We start from the raw sequence: 15,075 nt of genomic DNA, 5'->3' as shown, positions 1-15,075 counted from the left end.
TTCAAGTTTACCATATGCAAGGCCCAAATGGCACAGAACCATTTCAATCTGATTCAAAGTGACAGCAGGAAGGGCAAAAGAAAATCAAACCTCTGTCCTCACACATGTTTAAAAAAAGGACATAATAAAAAGATCTGCAGTGTGTGTGTGTGTGTGTGTGTGTGTGTGTGTGTGTACATACACAAGCTTACCCAAGGACAGGTGTGCTGGAAGACTAAGAGTTCAAGAAACCCCCTTTTCTTCTGAATCATAATAGAATTTTTAACTTCTTCCTCAATTATTAGTATTATTGTTGTTGTTGGCCATGAATGTCACAGCACATTGTGGAAAACAAAGAACAACTTTTTGGCCTTGGTTATCTGCCTTAGCCTTCAGGTGGGATCAGGCCAGTCAAACTCAGGTTATCAGGATTTCGGATTCCATGGGAAGTACCTTTACTCACCGAGCCATCTTGTTGGCCCAATCCAAAGGATTTTATGAAGTTAGGGTTAAATTAAGAGCCAGTAAGGTCCCTGAGAACCTCCACTGCACACAGTGGGATAGACCCAGGAGTGTCCAGGTTCATGTCCCAGACTGACCTTCAGCCCTGAAGGCCACTGCCTGCCCCTCTAAGGAGACAATGCTTCCGAGGGTCTTAGGAGCTATATTGTTTAAGAGGTGACTTTTTAAATCGCTTCAAAGAGATAAACTTGTGAGGGTTGCATATAAAAGATCCAAAGAAGTCCTGAGCACCTAGCGCAGCCACTGTGGCACCTTAAACTTAACAAGCAAGGAAATACAATGAAAAAGCAACTCCCCAGAGGGAACTGGTTAGGCCGGTTTCCCAACACAGAGCAAACAAGAACACTTTAAGACTAATAGCCTAGAAGGCTAGAGGCTGCTTCTACAGAGCGCACTCAGGACAGTGCTGACCTCCTGACCTACAGGCCACCTGCCTTGTCGCGTGTCTAAATCCTCCATGGTCCAGCCCAAGCTCTCCTGCTTTGTGATACTGCATACCCCAAATGTCCTTTGCAATCCATTCCAGACATTTGGTAGCAACCTTCCTTTATAATCTCTATCTACTGCAACTTAATTCTTGCATGACTATTTAATTTTCACAGCAGATCACCAAGCAAGCCCTTCTCGGTGCTTGTGGAGAGTGGACAAAGTATCTTCTTGTTGATGGAAGAAGCATTCGCCAGTCTTTTTTGATGACCAAGCCAATATACTAACATTGTTTCACTGAACCAAAACTACAGATGCCTCAACAGGATTTCCATTTTAGACTGGGAGATGGCCAGCCAGGAGGCCAAAATTCCTGAACTGCCAGTATGTTGTCCTGAGGCTGCACAACTGAGCCTCTTGGGCAACCTTTAGAGTCCTGGGTAATTCATTCATTCATTTATTAATTTCATTCATTTATAAAATCAAAGTGGGGTCTGGAATTTGAACCTACACAGCAGCATTGTCTTGCCTTCACATGCAAATGGTCTAAACCAAACATCTAGCCAATGCACTGTGAGCCAGGGGCAAGAGAGGTGATTTCTGTGGTCCAGTTCAGCAAACACCACAGTAGCAGAGCAAAAGCCCTAGGCTGGACACACATAAAGGCTCTGTTCATCACACTCACCTAATAAGAGATAGTTCTAGTGTAGTAAAGAGAGGAAAGAAAGGGCTTTCTCCTTAAGGTCATGGTGGCTTTAAAGCCAATTGCCAGTATCCAAACACTGTTATCTTTCCTTCTTCCCCCTGCTCCCCTCTTGAAGACTCCCATAACCCCTATGTTCAGGACAGCTGCAGCACCCTAGGGTTTCACCTGGTATAGCCCAGTGCAGCTGTGAGAAGGGGTTAGCTCCTTCAAAATAGCTTTGCAAACTCATGCAAACAAGAGGGAGATAGATTGAGGGGAGGGGAGGGGAGGAGGAGAGGAGAGGAGGGGAGGAGGAGAGGAGGGGAGGGGAGGGGAGGGGAGAGGAGGGGAGGAGGAGAGGAGAGGAGGGGAGGGGAGGAGGAGAGGAGGGGAGGGGAGGGGAGGGGAGGGGAGGGGAGGGGAGGAGAGGAGAGGAGAGAAAACTGAGACGGAAACTGAATGCAGCCACATGGCCCTCTGGGTAAAGATCAGCTGTAGGAGGACAGGAACCAGACCACCACTTTCCTGAATCTATCCCAGCAAGCAGGCTCAAGTTATTAGTTCTGCACTACTGCCTTCCACAGAACAGGAAACAGAATGTTTAGTTGCTCCACTGATGTAAAAATAAGTGTCAGTCACAGTATAAAGTGGCCATTCTTGAACATTCTGACTGTTAAAAACACATTTTGTACCAGACCCGCTGGCATAGGCCTGTAATCCCAGCCACTTGAGATGCTGGGGTGGGAGGAGCCCAAGACTGAAGTCAGCCTGAGTTACACAGTGAGATTCTGTCTCAAAAGAAAGAAAAAGGAAACAGGGCTGAGAACAGAGCCTAATGGTGCATGTGTGAGGCCCTAGGCTCAATCAATCCTGAGTACTGGGGTAAATACCAACTGAACAAACAGTAGCAACAACCAAAAGAGAAAAAACAGTCACTATCACAGTGACCTAAAGCTCTAGAAGAGGCAGCTAGGGATGGTTTTTTTTTTTTTTTCACCAGCACTCCCGCTAATCCCATCAGTTAGGGAGTTGGGAAAACTGAATGAATTGCACTTTATTAAAGATCAGTTCACGTTCCAGTTTAGGAGTTTCCTGGTTGTCTCAGTCAAGCCTCAGTTTTCTCATATGCAAAATGGGATCATAACACACCCTTATTAAAAGGATTTAAGAACCCTTTACAGAGAATACTAAAGGTCATGATGCAGGGGTGACCTTGGGTTACCTCTAAGCTGAAGACGCCAGCACTCCACTAAAAGCTTCTGAGCACAACAGGCCCAGAATCGTGCTTTAGCTCTAACTCGCATCGCCCAGGGCAAAAAGTCACCCAGGCTCTTGTATAACCCCTCAGTCACAAAAAAATCAAGTGTCTTCTCTCAAGAGCCAGGCCATTCCATTTCAGACGTTTTATTCTGAGCTCTTTCATCCTTCCATTGAACTGAAATAGGCCTTGGGTGACAGAACAAATCTAATCCTTTCCCACATGACAAGGTAAGGAAATGAACTTAAGGAAGGCTGGGAGGAGGGAAGGAGTCCAGCTTGAATATGCCCCTATCAGAGGCATGAGGCGGGCAGCTCTATTTTCTGCATGTGTCCATCAGGTTGTTGATACGCAGGTCTGAGGCTGTCTGTCGCTTATACAATATAATGTAAAGCTCTGAAAAGCAATGGATTGCCATCTCAGGCCCAGAGCTAAGGAGCTATTTCAGGACAATTAGCAAGGCAGACAGAGCCTTGAAAGTATCAAGCAAATGCCTTGTAGGAACACAGGTGATGAGGAGGTCAGACTGGCCGGAAAGCACCAGTGAACCAGTCATTGAATATGGCGGCCATGCGGTTACCACTGATCCCTGCCAAAGGCTCCTCTGGAGCCTTCCTGGGCTGCTCAGGAATCATGTCACCAGGCTGAAAAGTTGGTGCTCCCAACATGTGAAGCCACTGAAGAAGTGAATGGAAGAAGTGGCAGTGGGGAGTATGTGACTCTAAAATTTCCCAGCCTGGATGTTAGGAGGCTAGGCTTCTGCAAATGATATTCCTCTGGTCATATTTCTAGGGGTCAACATGGCCTACTGCCCAAGACGGTGTTTTCTGGTCACTGAAAGCAGTGAAGAATTCTGTTCTTGGGGGTGGGGACACAGCTTAGCCAGAAAAGCACTTGCTGTGTAAACATGAGACCTGAGTTCAATCCCTAGTGCCTGCACAAAAGTGCTGGACGTGATGGTACGTATGTACCTGCTTGCAATCCCAGTACTGGGGAAGCAGAGGCAGTGCGACAGCCTGGGCTCACAGGCAGTCCACCTATCCTTCACCCCCTGCCCCCCCAAGCACATGCATGCACATATACACACAGGTATGCAGGCATAGAGTTGTTGAGTGTAACATGCACAAAAAAAGAACCCCATTTTCCTCTATCCATGCCTGCATTTGCCCAGTTTCACTAAAGGACTTGTTTTTCTACAGTCAGAGTAGTCTCTTAGGGAACTAGTGTTTCCTGCCACAGAATTCAGAGAAAGAGAGGAGGTAATAGTTTAGGGAACTATTGGTATCAATGGATTTTTTTTTCTGTTTAAGGATTTAAGAAACAAGCTGAAACTAGTTATGCAGGCCTATAATCCCTGCTACTCAAAAAGCTGAAGGAAGAGGATTGTAAGTTCAAAGACTGTAATCGGGCTACAGAGAGCACGCCAAGGGGTTAGCCCAGGAAAGTGGGGGTGACTGCTCCCACTCCCAGCAGTCACCATAAACCATGATTTCCCGATTGCCTATTCTAAACCACATCTACTTACTTTCTTCAGAGGACAACGTTATCTAGCCAAGGTTAGGAGCAGATTATATAAAACGGATTCACTAGAAAGAGAGGCGTAGGCTTCCCTTCCCTCCCCTCCCCTCCCCTCCCCTCCCTCCCTCCCTCCGTCCCTCCCTCCCTCCCTCCCTTCCTTCCTTCCTTCCTTCCTTCCCAGAGACCAGGTAAGTGGCTACCTTGCCTGGGCCACAGAATGGTGTTCCAAATCAAGAGCCAGTGCCAGGTTCCTCTACCCAGGCAGGGACAGCAGTAGCAGAGGCTAGGCGGAGAGGAGAGGTCTAAAAATAAAGTTCTCTGAAGGAACTGTCTTGCCTAAAGAGAGCTTCCCACGCACACTGAAGTGCCACATCTGCGGGGGCTGGAAGCATGGAACGGAACAATCCTGACCAAGTCACACAAATATTACTCACTTTGGAGGTGACAGCACATGATGGACAGAGACCCCCCATCAGAGACCCACTGTCCATGTTGTAGATCCCGAGCAAGAACTTTAGTGACCACCAGCAGGCCTTTCTTCTCTAGGAAGGAGACTGGAAAGATGGCTGGGCCTTGCCAAGCCTCTCTCTGGTCCTGTGCCGCCAGCAGGAGGTGCAAGCAGCACCCATTCTCCACCCACTAAGAGCAGAGTGCAGGGTTCACTTTAGAAAAGAACTCTAAGGAGTCTAGTGGGCCTCAGATGCACAGAAGGCTCCCTAGGCTGACTCCCCATGCAGTGGGGTCACTGACAACCAACAGTGGAAAAAGAAAAGCCAGCACGTGAGAGCTGCAATTAGCTTTGACAGCAGTTAGCTACCATCATTTCACACCCCAAGGACACAGTAATTGTCACGTTACCAGGCAACTGGCCTCTCCTTCCCGCCTCCAGCAAGTAGCAGAGGCCACCATAAAACGTTCAACCAGTTAAATAAGCCTGGGAAGACTGCTGGCTCTGGGGAGTAACCCCACCACCTTTCCGTAGGACAGCTGACCTTAGAGTACTAGTGACCAGCCTGTTGGTGTTCAAGAGCGTGGCAGGAAGAAGGAAGCTACCCCGAATTCTAAGAAAAGGCCAGTGTTCCCTTATCAGTCTGCTAACTGAAGGGTTTATACTTTGGCCCTAACAAGGGTCAAAGGCTCAGTCTTTGACAATGCCAGTACATACCTTTCAGCAATAAGCTGTCCCTGCCTTTCCCTTCTTAAGGTGCAGACGCCATCTTGTCCTATGAATCACATGCCTCCAGTGGAGAAAGGGGGACAGGAATCTAGCAAAACATCTAGAATGCAGCAAGCTACCAGCTCTTTGGTTTCTTTTTGTTTGTTTGTTTGATTTGGTTTTGGTTTTGCTTTTTGGGTTTTGTTTGTTTGGTTTGGTTTTTGTTTTGTTTTTGTTTTTCGAGACAAGGGTTTCTCTGTGTAGTCCTGGCTGTCCTGCAAGTCAATCTGTGGACCAGGCCTGCCTCTGCCTCCCAAGTGCTGGGATTAAAGGTATGTGCCACTTTGGTTTCTTAAGGGGCCCTGTATCAGGACTCTGTGACAACGGATATGCTCAGACACACATCCTCATGACTATCATGCATAAGTGAAAGGAGATGCTAACGTTTCTCCTCAAAGCATAGAGTGCAAGTAACATAGTTTAAATTTTCAAGTGTTATTTGAATGCTGACTAGCAACAATCACCTAATGAGTCCTACATAGTGGGGCAGAGCATACATTTCCCCAACTGACTCATTTGTAAGTGAAAAGGAAGAAGGCAGTTCACATAAGGGAGGAGATACTGACCATAAAATACACACTCAGAGAGCGCAGGTACAAGGTGTTGGCTTAGTGCAGAGAGTACATAGTCCCCACCCTACCAGTTAGCCAAGAGCAGCTAGGCCGGGTGCTCAGAGGGACTGCTTACCTGACATACAAGGACCTCTTCTCACTGGTTCGGAGAGACCCAGACCCAGAACTCATGCTGCTGTTCATCATTTGTTCCCGCAAGTCATGGATCTTGGATTCAAAGCGACTGTACTCTGTCAGGGAGACAAGGGGAAAAGAATGAACCCAAGGAACACCCTTCCCTTGGCCAGCACAGCCGCGGCCAAAAAGTCAGGAGGACACTTGGCTTCAAAGCAACCAGGAGGTGGAATCTTTGCTTTGATAAGCAAAGTCCCTCCCCCAAGTTGAGAAAGACAGACCAACCCTCCCCACCAAGAAGGGAAAAAAAAAGCACCTAGAAAAAAAAAAAAAGAGTTGCATTTGGGCATGGCAAATGGAAACAGCTTTTTATCTGCTTCAAAATCTCACTGATCCTTAAAAAATAACAACTGGAAAGAGGTTCCAGGGCAGCCTTTATAAATCTTTAGAGCAGGCACTAAGGCCCAAGGAGAGCAGATGGGCAAGGAGACTTTCCCAAAAAGCTGACTGCAGAGAACAGATGGCCCTGAGACACAGGGCAGGGGGGCTGGAAAGAACCAGAGGCTATTCAATCACTGTTAGGTAAGGAGGGCAGTTTTCCCAGGATGACTCTTTTAGTGGAAACGTAGTAGATCCCAGGACAGAGTCTAAGAAGAAACAAGCTGCAACCATTTGCCCAGCATTAAAGCTAGAGCTCTCCTTACACAACAGGTTCCGCTCTATCATTGCTTTGTAAACTGGGGTATACTGGAGGCACACCATATAGAAATGTCAGAAATCAAGGCAGACTTCAGTGACGAGCTGACTTTAAAGGCAGTCAAAATTTATACTGAAGGTTAAAGGCTGAGCAACTGCTTAAAAACCGCTTCCAGGGTAAATTTTTCACAAAAGCATTTTTTTCTGCACCATAGAGGGGTTGGCAAGAAGCAACCCCACCTAGTCAGTGTGACTCTGTGGGAGAAAACACAACACCTGCTCCAACACCTGCCCTCCCCTCCGCTCTCTCAGCTCCCTGGGCAAAGCGACCTGACCTTCAGCTGGGTGAAAAGGGAAATGTGCAGAAGACAAGGTGAGGACGGGGTGCAGCTAAAAAGTCACATAAATCCCCTCCTCTCAGAATTTCTTCTTTGTCACTGTGGTATCAATGGAGCCAACTGGTTAAATTCGAATGTCCTTTCATTCATCACGCACTGAGCGTTACTGAGCTGTCCTCATTACCTACCCGTGTCCCTACAATCCTGGAGGAAGCAGTCGACTCACTGACTCACCTATTAAATGGTGGTGCAGGGAGGGGGGGTACACAGCAGCTGGACACTGTGCCTCTTCTGAGACTTGCGAGGCAACACACCAATAGAAATAAGCTGTCCTAATCTAAATGTAAAGGGTGGTGACGGATTTGTCATAGAAGCCTCGGGCTGCACAGAGAGACAGGATACTTGCCTCACCCCAGGGCTTGACCTCTAACCCCTGAATCAGAGATCATTTCTTGTTCCTTCCTTCCAGACCCTCCCTCCCTTCTAGCTCACTCACTCAGGGAAGAACCATGCGGGCAAGAGATTTGACCAGGCAGGACTTCCTTGGTGATGATGAATCAAAGAACTGTACACAGAATCTGGACTGAGCCTAGCACAGTGGCTCATACCAGTAACCACAGCGCCCAGAAGGCTAGGGTAGAAGGGTCATAAATTCCAGGCCAGCCTGGAATACAGTCCAAGACCCTGCCTTACTAGAACAACACAATCCCCAAACTCAGAACAACAACGGATGATATCCAATCTATCCTCAAGGGTTTCGCTCTTGTCTATGCAGTGCCTTCTTTGGAGGTGACCCTACCCACTGAACTCTAACAGAGCAGCAGCAAGCCACAGCGGTTGCTTAGTAACTATGTTTCTCAAAAAAAAAAAAAAATCCTTTAAAAACAACTACCAAGCCACCATTTCCTCAAAACTCATAATTAATCCAAGGTTGATAATTCTGAGCCTCGGGACCCAATTAAAGTAAGAAAGGGAAGGGGAGCAAAGATGTGGCTTTGAGGAATCTGTTATTGGTTTTCAAGTTCCTTGGACTGCGTTATTCACTTTTCTTATTCAGATGAACCCCCCAGAGTTTCACTCCTTATCAGTTTCTGGCTTCTAGCTAGATACTTACCTACTGACCACTAGACACAAAGTACCCTGTGCTAAATGACTGTTGAGGAAAACTGTCCAAATGGAAGCATCTGTTATCAAATAAAGCAAATGATTTGTTTAACTGATAGCCACCAGCTTCACAGAGGATTTCCAAAGGTAATAAAGAAGTATTACGAGGCTGGAGAGATGGCTCAGTGGTTAAGAGCACTGGCTGCTCTTGCAGAGGACCCCAGTTCAATTCCCAGCACCCACATACAGCTCACAACAGTCCATAACTGCAGTTCACGAGAGTTGATACTTTAGTTCCAAGGGTTACTGTTGGGAGCAACTGAGGCTACTCAACACTGTTAAGACATTAATAACCCCCACTTGTCACCCAGTTAATAGATATACAGTGCTAGGAAAGGAACAGAGGCCCAGACAAGCCCCTTTACCAGTAAGCTACATCCTGGACTGCTTAACATACTTTATATAGAAGAAAGACAAAGGCATTCCAACATTAATGTATGTGGAATGGACTTATGACAGTGACTCTTAATATTATTAAATATTTCCCCAAGACAAAAGCTTCACTTATAAAACCGCTAAATTCTAAGACTTCCCGAGATTGTTCCTCCCGTTCCACTTACCAGTAAAGCAGCCATTATTTGGAGGGCATCTCTTAGGCCCAAGTCACTGCGTAGGAAGCTGCTTGACCAGTCTTCCTTCTGAGAGAGGGCCCCACTTCAAATAGGCTACTTTCAAGAAGCAGCACATATTACTAAAATCTCAAGTCTATTAAAGTGCGCTTTATTCATTTTTCCCATTCAGATAAACCCAACCATTTGTGACCCACAAAGATCTCCATGATGAGTCATAGTCTGCTTCCTCCGTCCCTTTTACCAGCGCTAATCACACAGGGAGAAAGAAGCCAGAGACGCATGAGCAGCAGCCAGTACAGAAAGAGGATTTCTCAGGGAACGTAGTGTGCCTTAAGATCAGAATTCTGGGAAGCCCCCCACCCTACCCTGATACGCTATATCATTAGCCACTGAATCGAGCAGAGCCCAGAAATCTGTCTTCAAAACGCATTAAGTAACCATGATGCGCCATCAAGTTGGAACCCGCTGGTCTGGACTTACAGTTTGGTTTTGGGTAATGGCAAGGCAATGATCCTGCAGAACGTTTCCAAAGGAAGGCAAGGCAAGAGGGATGGCATGCTCCCCCAAAAATTAGTACAATCCCAAATCCACAGAAAAAGGCCACTGCCCAACGTGCCTGAGGGTTTCAAAACCTACAACAGTGGAATTTTTCAGCCTTCTGAGTCCCCATCCTGCTTGTCTGTTACATATATGTGCTCCTTCACCTCCAATAAATGCCTTTTCAAGTGAAAAAAAACCCACAAAAGGAACACATGATTTATTTGTAAAAATTTGCAGTACTGGTGTTCAAACTCAGGGCTTCATGCATGCTAAGCAGGCCCTCTACCACTGAGCCACAAGCCCAGGCCCTGACTTTCAAAAACTATTTCCAGTTTCTAATTTAGAAATTTCTGTCTGGTTTCCCCCTTCCACTATTTGGAAACAATCACTGTTAGTATTTTTCATATGTGTCGTTGCAGGCTTCCCTCCATATATACCCACGTATTCACAGCCCAGACAGATTCATACACATGCTTGTTTTCATTCTCTGATGTCATAGAAACCCATTCACAACAGCACACAAATAAAGACCACCTACACACTCATGGCCACACAGTATTGCATATTAGAGAGGACATAATGTATTGTATTCAGTCGTATCCTGGTCAATGTACATTTAAATGGTTTGCTCATTGAGCTGTGACTCTTGCGATATAGCTGGATAACCTACAGTTGCTGTGTAGCCCAGGCTGGCAAGTCTGCCTCTCAGACTCCGCAGTGATGGGATGATAGGTGTGCACCAACACACGCAGCCGACATTTTTTTAAACGTTCAATCAATACTGCATTGTATAATTGGATGAATCTGTCTGAGGCATAGATTTCTAAATGTGAAAGTGCAGAGTCAAATGTACAATCAATGCACGGTCGAATCATCACAGAGCTGAGAGAGGACCCAGGACAGTGGTAGCACACTTGCCTGTCATGCATGTGACCCTGAGTTTTATCTCAGCACCACGAAAAAGCCAACTTTGTATTGTAACTACTATATGAAGCCCTGACATTCGGAAACCGTTCTGAAGCCTTTCTGACTGTAAAGATAAAATGGTATTTGGAAGCTGCCAGAAGCCTTTTGGTTTCTGTAGAAGTAGAGGCAAAATTTACTTTTGAGGACAGACTGATCTTGTATTTGGGAAACCTTTTGTTTGGGGACTAGACTTTAGCGAGCCTTTCAGCTGTGCAAAAGTGAAGCCAAGAGTTTACTCTGGAACAGACAACTACTTCCTGGACTTTTGGTAGAGATGAAGTATGCAAAAGAGATGTTCTCTGCACAGTAGTGCAAAAGGCTGCTCTACTTGTAGTTGCTGGTACTCTAGCATTAGGGCCTGGGTCCCAGGCCTCCTTCTCCTTCTTCCGGGTAGTGTTAAGTCTGTTTCAGCTACTACCTGTAAGATGGTCTACCCGCCTTTGTAGGTTTCACCACCCATTGTGCCTTCTCCTACCTGAAACCCAAGCCTTTCTTTCCTTACACTAAAATGTCCCCTTACTATGACTGACACCCTACTTTTCTGTGCACAGCCAGTATCTTTCAAGTTCTGATCTTTCTTCTTGATCACATCATACCCTCACTCCATCTCTCCCTTTCACTGCTATTGATTTTCTGTTGATTTAACTTCTTTGTTTTCTCTTGACTATTTTAGTTTCTTTAAAAGACCAGGCTTTGTTGCCCAGGCCTACTGAAAATCCTGGCCTCAAAAGATCCTCCAGCCTCAACCTCCTGAATAACTGGAACTACAAGTATGTGCTATGACACCAGTGTCATAAGGTTTTATCTCTGCCCCCCAGCCATGTCTTAGGTCACATTGCCTCTGCAGTGACTTAGGTCACACTGTGTCATCTCTTTTCCTCTGGGCCACTGCTCTATTGTGGTAACTGGTCTTTAGATCCTTATTTGGCCACCATAAAACTACAGTTTCTAGACTTCCCCATACCATCCAAGTATGTACAATCATAGAAACTAAAGAATCTTACCTTAATATCTGAAGTAAATATTCAAAGATTGCCCCACCATTCTGACATATTATCTACCTGTTTCTCATTCCACAAATGCTCCTGAACTCCCTGGTCTGGGACCCTTGAATACAATTCATTCACATCTGTCATGGCCTGCTCCTGCATTGATTTTCACTGCCTAAAGTCAAGCATTCTTTGTCCCTTTCAATAGCATTCATTGATCACTGTATATTTTATCCATTCATGTACTTATTCAGGTGTTTACCAAGTATCTACTGCATACCAGTCACTCTGTTAGCTGTAGAGAATATACCAGTAATCAAACACTCTCTATAAATTGCAATCATATCAACAAACAACTACTTAATTATAATTTCAATTACAACCTTTAAAAGTGCAATGACTAAACAGTAGAGGGAGATTCAGACAGAATGAACCAATCTACTTAGGGAGATAGATTTCAACAAAGTTCTCCCTGGGAGAAGTGACATTTAAGTCCATGGAAAGGAGTGGGGGGAGGAAAGAGAAGTAGGGAGAGAGAATATGAACTTTCTGATCTTGAGGCCCCACAAAATGCTGAGTAGAGAAGGCAAGGCCGAATCCTACCTAGCTCATGCTCGGAATGAATCAACACTACCCTAAAAGCTCATCAGTCCTTATGGAAGTGCATCCATTCAGATCTCAAACTCACACGGTTCTCATTTGCCCTTGCTGAGCTGCCCCCAAGGCTTTAAGGAATCACTAATTATGAAAAATTACCGAGCGCCGGTGGAAATAAAGTTACAAGCTCCACAGAGAGGCCCAGATTCTGATGAGTGTAAATTGTTTCAGCCTTCCAATGTTGCCTTTGGAGTATGAACCTTTGGGATTGTATGAATTACAAGCACCTATGGAAATGCTACAGCTCGCCATGTCTCCAAAGTATGGATAGAGCTAAAGAAGTCCATCAAGATATGTATTAGCAAGCCAGACATGGTGGCATACACCTGAAATCCTACACTCAGGCGGTCAAGACATAGGATTGCCTTAATGTCAAGACTAGCCTAGGCTACACAGTGAGGTCCAGGCTAGCCTGGGCTACAATGATACATGTCCCAAAACAACAGCAATAAGAAACCTTTAAGTACAGCATATATGAATTGCCAAAAAGTACATTTCTTGGAATCACAACTTGCCTCTATACAATTAAGACAACTTGGGTTGGTTTCTCATTATGGGCCCACTATTTCAAGAATCCAACATCTCTAAAGCTAAACAATTTTGAAAGTCTATTCTAATTATAACACTTTTTTTTAAGAAAAATCAATAAGTCTCATGAAGAATCAAACCTAGGATAGTCTGATTTAATTTATTTAGCAACATTTAAAAATCTACAAATAGCCTCAAACTCTTTGCATTTAAAAAAGCAAAATATATAAATTGCAAAAAAAGTCTCAAGGGTATGTAAGCCAGCAGAAGTGACAAACAGCTTCCATATGGACAAATATTGCTTAAGGAAAAATAATTCCAGCTCTACCCTTAGAACAATGACTCTAAATTATGACTAACCCTAAACAGAAAGCTGTTCTGGTCCCTGAACTGTCACAATGTACTTCCTCAGCGGCATACACTCAGCCAAGGCTCTGGAGAGCATTTTGAAGGACGCTGAGAATAAAACAGAAAACAAGATGCACTCGGTAAGCATGCTCTAAAAATTCCAGTTCTCCCTACCAACTGTGTGCTTGTTTTTTGTTGGTGTGTGTGTGTGTGTGTGTGTGTGTGTGTGTGTGTTTATCTGTCTGTCTGTCTGACGGGTCTGTCTATCTCCCCAGGAAGTGAGGATGTAGGAAGAACTGGCTGTTTAGGTGAAAGTGCTATGCTCATTGAAGGCTTTATTACACTCAGCCACCTGGTCTGAAATGAGTACAAAAGTACCTTGCTTTCACATCCATCAAGCAGTCAGAGTGGGGAAAAGCTTCAAACAGGGCCTTCTCCCTACTTCAAAGGAAATTTCACATAGCACGCCTCAATGAAAGATTACCAAGTGGTTAGCTCTCTTAACCCACAAGTGAAAGTATATGGAAAGGTCACCCAAGGCAGGTCTTCTCTTGTAGAAAGCCCGAGAACAAAGGCAGAATTCTACCTTTACTGTGCTCTCAGTACCAAAGACATTCTCGGAACAATCTTCTATACTTACTGGTGATGCTACCTCATAACGACCAGAATACACACAGCTTATGAGGAAGCTTGCCAACCTAAGTTGGGTTTATTTTTGGTTTTTTGAGACAGGGTTTCTCTGTGTAGCCCTGGCTATCCTGGAACTCACTTTGTAGACCAGGCTGGCCTCGAACTCAGAAATCTGCCTGCCTCTGCCTCCCAAGTGCTGGTATTAAAGGCGTACGCCACCACGCCCGGCTGCCAATCTAAGTTAATATAACCAATGTCTATATCTTACCAGGTCAACAATCCAGTTGCAAATGCCCTTCACAGTAATACTCCCCCCAGAATCATAAACTGTCCAACAATCTTTACTGTAGTATCATCTGAATCTCTTTTAGGTCAAATTTCTGTAAAAGGAGACCAGAGAAAAAGGGACCTACAAAAAGACCCCTGTCCTCTAGTTTAGAGTTGCTAAAATATCTGTGGTTGCTTTCAATTAATCTCTTTGTAAAATAATCAATAGTCCAAGGTAAGCCATGACAGAAGAGAGTAAGAAACCCCAAAATCCAAATTATGAGAGTATAAAATAATTTTGCTAATAAAGGTAAGACTTCAAGTCAATGGCTTTAAATGTGAAACAAAAAACATTAAGTAACCACAGGAAAACACAGTTGGGTATTTATTTTCTCTCAGACTAGGAAAGGACCTTCAAGATCGCTCAATACAGACAAAAAGCATGAGCGGGGAACACTGGACGAAAGCTGACTTGTAATCCCAGCACAGACAGCTGAGGCAGGAGAGCTGAGTTCAAAGCCTGACCAGTCTACACAGCAATACCCTGTCTCCAACACAAAGGGCCAAGAGTGTAGCTCAGCAGTAGTTTGCCTAGCTTATGTGTGGCCTTGAGATTTGATTCCCACCACTGAAATAATTAATAAACAAAAAAAAGCAAATTACAAAAGCCTTTGCAATATATCTAACAAAGAACTAGTAATTTACCTATATTAAACCTTCAAAGCTGAGCATACCACACCAGGGAATGGAAAAAGGGCATAAACAGGCACGTGGGGAAGGGTGCAAGAGATGGTACCCACTGACCGGAGCGAGTGGGGCCAGAGCGTACAGAGGTCCTGAGCTCAATTCCCAGCAACCACATGATTGCTCACAACCTTCTATACAGCAACAGTGTACTTATATACATAAAATAAATAAATAAATCTTTTTTAAAAGAGAGAGAGAGATGATATCCACATGTGTGGCTGTGTGGCCTATAAATCCTAGCATTCAGGAGACTCGGAAGGACAGTGAGACTGAGGCCTGCCTAGACTCCATGAGGAATCCCACTTGTGTCAAAAAGACATAACCACAGCCACAGACAACAACC

The 15,075-nt window shown here is 45.0% G+C and overlaps 1 protein-coding gene across 10 annotated transcripts in view; it reads right to left on the bottom strand.

The window, feature by feature from the left end:
- Positions 1-15,075, bottom strand: part of Dlg3 (discs large MAGUK scaffold protein 3) — a 51,000-nt gene that overhangs the window by 15,319 nt on the left and 20,606 nt on the right. For 9 of the 10 annotated variants that reach the window (XR_001782754.2, XM_006528124.4, XM_030251380.1 and 6 more), the window contains one exon: positions 6,292-6,406. Coding sequence is in view for 9 of the 10 variants with exons in the window: in XM_006528124.4 (XP_006528187.1) it covers positions 6,292-6,406 (115 nt within the window). In the remaining variant the exon portion in view is untranslated. Of the gene's footprint in view, positions 1-6,291; positions 6,407-7,558; positions 8,173-15,075 lie in introns of those variants that run through there. The other variant, XM_006528127.4, reaches the window with a different exon arrangement.

Source organism: Mus musculus, chromosome X (genome assembly GCF_000001635.26).
Source record: "Mus musculus strain C57BL/6J chromosome X, GRCm38.p6 C57BL/6J".
Lineage (NCBI taxonomy): Eukaryota > Metazoa > Chordata > Mammalia > Rodentia > Muridae > Mus > Mus musculus.
Note: the sequence above shows the minus strand (reverse complement) of the source record. Positions and strands in the feature narration are given on the sequence as shown.